The following is a 6,265-nucleotide window of genomic DNA, read 5'->3' as shown; positions in this document are numbered from 1 at the left end:
TCCGGGCCGGGCGGGAGGCACCTGCGGCAGCGCCAAACAACCAGGAGCTCACCTGCAGCTCTCGCCATACACTGAATAATTAAACTTTTACTAATTGCTCTAAGCAACCAAATTCGCAGCGCGTTAAAACCCCACGTAAGATGCCTGAAGGCCTGGGCCGTTCCTCGGTTCCAAGAAGGAACCGCAGGCTCCTGCACTGACACCCAAGCAGTGGAGCATTTAGCCATCAGCCCGAGGAGTCAGATGTCTGACCATGGAGCCAGGCTGGCACAAAAGGCAACAACATCCAGAGCAGAAAGTTTAGTTCTCCTCCCCTCGTTTCAATCACACTATAGCTAGAACAGAATCGACAGCCTGGGAAATGCAGGCAAAGCAACGGAGCAGAGAGGGTTGAAGTTCCTAGGAAGGAACAGCCATCCATGTCCTGCAGGAAGGCTCCTGCCTCCCGGTGTGTGCACCACAGCGCACACAAAACATCCCTCTTCCTGAAGAGAACCCAAAAATATAATCTTCTATAATAAAATCCAAGATGTAAAGTTAAACACACAGATATATGTACACAGATGGAAAGAGGAGTGATAAGGAGTGCTACTGCTGATGGACATGGGGGTTCTTCTACTCAAAGTGGCAAAACAACCTCTCTAAGGACCCTACGGGTCCCTGAGTTGTCTGCATCTCATCACATCTGCATGCTAGAAAGGCTGTCCAGCCCCAGAACACAGACCTCCTCTGTGGATTCTGGTGATGAATACCCAACATCTTGCATGCTTCCCACCATGTTATGGAAAACACGTGTCTGCCAGGCCATGGAATGCCACAGGCAGCACATACAGGTCTGAATGTGTGCAATCCCATCCACCTTCTCTGCGCCAGAATCAGAGTTTGGGTGCCACAGGTACAGCCTCCTCATGCTAACACGAGTGAGCCATCACCCCCTCCAGTCTTTTTTCCATTTTCTAGATGGGAAAGAGAGCCAAATCCTACACAGAGAATCCAACAGTAGCTACAAGGCTGCCTATTATGCTCTCTTGTGTCAGGACCATCTATATTCAGCACCAGTCACCCTTGTCCATCCCATATACACTGGGCTCATCAGTTCACATGACGCCTGCCTGTATTTTTAAGTGCTGTTTGGGCTACCTATGGCAGCACTTATTCCTCCCCTGTCTCTCTCCTGCAGATGCATAAAGCATAATGCCAAGGAGCACTCACACCAGTCTCTCTGGAATTTCTGATCATGTCCCCATGCCAAGGAAATGTCATGTCTACAGACACATTTTGAAAGCAGGAAAAGCTTCAGTGGAGGGCAAACATATGTGCTTTTCCCTGGAAATCTGTACTAAAAAGCCTTTCGAATTTGTTTCTCATCTGTCACTGGAAGATCTCTGTCCTTTGGCTCACAAGGGGTCTGGTTTGCTTTTTGTTTTGCTTAATTAAGAGAACCTCTCTACAGTCAGAAGCTGAAAAGTGAGGTCAAACAGCTTTAGAAGCACATGATGGCTTCTGAAAACTGTCACTTTTACTGAGAAAGAAGAAGCAGCTGTCAAGTTTATCAGAGGAGATCAGCATCACATGGGAGTGCTTCCTTTACAAGAAAGACTTTATTTGAAAAGAAAGACCACCACTGTTCTAATTAATTAGAAAAAAAATAAGAAAGAACATCAGCAGCCAGTGTCCATCATGCATTTGTAAAATACCTAACTCATCTGTGGGGTAAAATAAGGAAAACTCAGAATAAAACAAGGGTGGCTGCATATAGTTTGGGAAAGGGTGACTACCATCTATAGCACAGCATAGACCCTGCAAAGGAAAGAAGCCCTTCAGAAGACTTGCCACACAACTGCTGCCCCTAAGAACTCCTCCTCTGCACATTCCTCCAATTGGCTTGATACAGTCTCATAAACAAGAGGCATGGAGGAATAGGGTCTCACAACACTTTCCAGTAGTTTGCACTAAATTCTCAAGAAGAGCTTGCAGAGAAATTGAAGCCACTGCTGGGCATGGTCAGGCAGTTAAGGACTTTCCTCCTTAGGAAATAAACTGACTAAAGGCTAATCTGAACTTGCAGAACTGAAATGTAACTGAAAATATAGAATTCACATATATGATATCTTTATTTTAAAGAGATATATGGAATACCATTGTTTGTCTAAACTTATGTAAGACAGAAATTCCTTATTCTTTTACTACTCCATTCCTGGGGTATGGCTGACTGTGAATCCTGCCTCTCTTGCAGTCGTCATACTAGCTGGAACCATCAAATGTATTTTAATAGCATAGTGCAAAAGAACTCAGAGTGTTTCACTGAGTTAATTTAAAAGAATTTTAAAATTCCAGTCAATATTTTGGGACTACAAATATTCCTTGAAACCCTTCCCTCAAGACTACATAACAGGCAGTAGGGCAAGGATTTGAAGCAGGGCAGTTAAAGTAAACAGAGAAGACACGGATTTGTGTATTTATTCTATTGATAGAATCAACTCACATTAGCTTATACCTTAGCTAGCTAAGCTAACATTTGTTCTCCAAGAATAAACGGCAAGATATTGCTAGTCCTTTAAATAAGAGTGTAATTTGCTCCCTTTGGAACACTGTGCATGAAGGCAGAGGCCTCTGATAAGTCATGGTTAGTATAATTATTCAGTCTCTTTCCCTGAAGGGCCTCTGCAATGCAGCGGTCCTCTTACTTTTTTTTTCCTCCTTGTTAGCAATGCCCTAGTTTGTTCCCTGCTGCAGTCCCCCTCCCTTCCACCAGCACCACATTGTAACAATCTCTAATTGAGATCTCACCTGCTAACTAGGAGCTCGCAGACAACTGCAGAACACCAGAAACAGCACTCACAGCCACCTTCTCCAGCTCCTCCAAATTCACCAATACTGAGGGAATTGTCAAACAAGGGTTTTAAAACCTACCCACTTTGCAGGCCACACTGGAGAGATTCCTAACAGCTGAGTATCAGTTTCCATCCCATCAGCATCAGCTGTATTTCACATGCAACCTGCAGCCTCAGTAGCAGAGCAGATGAAAAGCACCTGCAGACTCTTCCAATACTCAAGAAATCAGGCAAACTCAATTTTGATGCTGAACAAAAGACTATGTTCTCTTTAAGAGCTATTTCCATTCCTGTTTGTCAGTGTGCCTCGACAGCCACGTCACAAACCTCTCCTTCCTCCTGCCACAGTGATCTGCCTCTGCTCCTCTCCTGTCTACACACACTGGAAGCAGTGCTGCCCCGACTTCCTTGAAATGTCCCTCTTGTATGTGGCACAAGAAACAGCAGCTACAGGTCAGAAAGTGGAGACAAGCTCAATGTTTGTGTTATGTGACGTTACAGGGAGGGGGAGAGTCAGGGACGGGTGCGTCAGTCTGCTGCTAATACCAATGGATAACCTTGAATAGCTTGATACAAGTACTGTGCCACTGAAATCATGCCTGATACTACTCAGAAGGACTTTCTATCATATTCTTTCTTCCCCAACTGTCTCCAAAAGCATAACCTCAGACTCTGCACACGTACACACATCGCTCTGCTAGAATTCAGCTAAAAATGGCTCCTCCTCACCTATCCCTGGTGCTCACATTTTACAGATGAACTGTGGATGCTCTAATCAGCAGTGCTTCAAATCTCCTCTGTAAGGACAGCAATATTTTAAAGGCATTAAAGTGATATCAAAAGTAATATCCACAGCAGATTTCCCAAAGCATGTGTTGTATTACAGTTACCGTGTTTGCAGCTGGCAGACAGAATAGGATGAGGTCAATTGACTGAGGAACAAACTACATCAGCATATTAGCTCACTATTTCTTTTGCCTTCAGTATGACCTACATAAGCAACTATTCCTGTGACTTCTTCTGTGTAACACTTTGTAACATTAATATTAGTTTCTCAGCTATGAAATCCCTCAAGACTAAGGATCTGACCTTAACCATACTTGTCTCCTGTATTTAGCAGAGAAAATAAGACAATTAGCAAACGGGTCACCAAGCAGGAGTGTTGGGACTTTGCTAAGATTGTACAAAATGCAATGCCCCAGCAGCTGACTCTCTCTCTGATGAAGAAAGATGAAAGCAGTATTACTGGGTTCTGTCTCAGTGTGTCATATAGACCAGCTCTTTCCCTGCATGTCCTTGATTTGCATTGGAAGCTGCATCTCTCTAGCAATCACACTCAGGAGATGGACAGGAAGGGAAACAAATGTTTCAGCCTCCTAAGTTGCCCTGCTAGCCTTCTCATTTTCCTTCTTTATAAAACGCATTTTAGGGGCATAGGGTTGCCAAGTAAACCTGAACCTAAAACTTGCATTCAGAGAGTTGTCAGTCAAATCTAGAGCCTGTGTTCCCATCCTTCAGTGTGACATTTAGGTACCAGAGATCTGTTCTGATCAAACATAGATTCTCCTGCCAACTGCCTGGCTCAGAGCTAATGCTCTCAGGGTGTCCATCACATCCCCGCAAGGCACAAGGGATGCTCTTAAGAGTTTAGAAAGGTTGATTGCAGCTGTGATGTGCCAGAGTATGCTGAGTTTGCCACTAGCAGACTGCTCTGGCACTGAGACATTGTTCGACATCATCTGTATCTGCCCCATTTGGTACCTCCTAGGTAACGAGGTGGGACGTGGGCATGACAGCAGTGTCTCACGGTTAAGTCCCCTCATTCTTTAAATTGTCCCACCATCTTCCTATTTTCGGCTTATGTAAATACATGTTTTTCTAGACAAGCTCAAGCATCACAGTTCCCAGGGAAGATACCTGGAGGGTAGATGCTCTTCTCCTGCTAGGGATTGGATAGTCCGTGTTTGGGGGAAACAATCAGCTTTCTATTCAGACAAAGAAAACACCCCTGTGTCACCTTCCCATCAAATGCAGCCACATTTTGTTCACATCAAAAGAACCAGTAAGAAATTACAGCAAGAGGTTAATTGTGCAACAGATCTTCCCCACAGTACAAACTTACCCCTCTACAGCCCTCCCCCAAACCAGAAACTGCTCCTTTCATTCACAGTCCTACCATTTTATGAGCTTTGTAAAAGAACATCACATGCTTCTTACCATCCAAGGACAGCCAGTCATGCTGGGAAGAAGGCAGGGTTGGCAGAGCTCTGGCTTTGTATTCAAACACCACAGAATTGGAGATGATCTGATTGTTGAAGGCAACTTGCAAAGTCACAAGCCCAGTGTCATGAGCTAGAAGAAAAACACATTTGGTAAGACACAGACCTCCCCACAGAAATGCAAGGCTGGGTATTATCCTACTGATCTCCCCTTGTGCTCAGCAGCAGGATGAGAGAAGATGCAATGAGAGAAGAGGGAGCATTTGACAATAGTTTTGAGGAATGCAAAATGCCAACCTGATTTTCAAATGTGAAGGTTGTACGATTGAGAGTCATCTTATGGGTTGTTTAGGCAGGAGGCAGAATCACATGTTCTTAAAGATTAACCAGCCTCACTGCATTTCCAGCAGGAAGCTAGGGCCTAACAATGAAGCTAAGTTATTCTCCACACACCCACATATCCTGAGGCCTAGCACTGCCGAAACTCTCTGCAGGGAGGCTGAAAGTGCTCTCATCCTGTGAGTACCAAGGACATAGTGCAGGATATAGGCAAACTAAAGAGTCAGCAGAGCAGTGACTGCACCCCTGACTAACAGTTGCTCTTTAATCTCGTATTTCAAAACTAAATAAATGCTTAGAATTATTTAAAATTATTTCAAATAATTATTTTAAAGCTAACCCAGAGCTTCTAAATAGTATTTGCTGTGATTTGTTGTCATGTGTCAAGATCCTAAATTGCTGTTCTCACACTAAATAGGTCAGAGAAAAAGGAAAAGCTTCTTGATGTTTATGCACTAGTTCTCACAATACGTCCGTAAGTTTAGTTAACACACCACCATGAGGCTAAGAACTTGCTCTGAAACCACCAGCTTTATGAGAGAGGTTTCCTTACCTGGGCAGTAGCAGCGCAGTACCCCTGGCTGAATTAAGGATGCAGGCACTGAGATCTGATCAAACAGACAGCTGTAATTATTGCTGGCTTCCTGCCATGGACCAGTAATTAGGACTTTCACTCCTCCCTGTGAAGAACAGAGCGGGAAAAATCAAAGCATTACAGCAGTCATCCCAGGGACGACCGTGCCTGGAACGGCCGAGTGGCAAACAGCACCGTGAGGGCAGCACAAGCGCAAAGCCAGCTCAGGTCCTTGGCACCAGTCAACACCGACGGGCCCAGGGGTCCTGGGGCGGCCTCGCTCCCCGGCCGCCTCGGGA

General features: G+C 44.8%; 1 protein-coding gene across 1 annotated transcript in view; it reads right to left on the bottom strand.

Moving 5' to 3' along the window:
* CAMTA1 (calmodulin binding transcription activator 1) overlaps positions 1 to 6,265 on the bottom strand; it is a 252,265-nt gene that overhangs the window by 34,940 nt on the left and 211,060 nt on the right. Inside the window, exons 9-10 of the mRNA XM_010005211.1 lie at positions 5,946 to 6,072; positions 5,052 to 5,186 (exon numbers count right to left, since the gene is read on the bottom strand). Of these exons, the coding sequence (XP_010003513.1) occupies positions 5,052 to 5,186; positions 5,946 to 6,072 (262 nt within the window). The remainder of the gene's footprint in view (positions 1 to 5,051; positions 5,187 to 5,945; positions 6,073 to 6,265) is intronic.

This window comes from Chaetura pelagica, unplaced genomic scaffold (assembly GCF_000747805.2).
Source record: "Chaetura pelagica isolate M959 unplaced genomic scaffold, ChaPel_1.0 scaffold159, whole genome shotgun sequence".
Classification (NCBI taxonomy): Eukaryota; Metazoa; Chordata; class Aves; order Apodiformes; family Apodidae; genus Chaetura; species Chaetura pelagica.
Note: the sequence above shows the minus strand (reverse complement) of the source record. Positions and strands in the feature narration are given on the sequence as shown.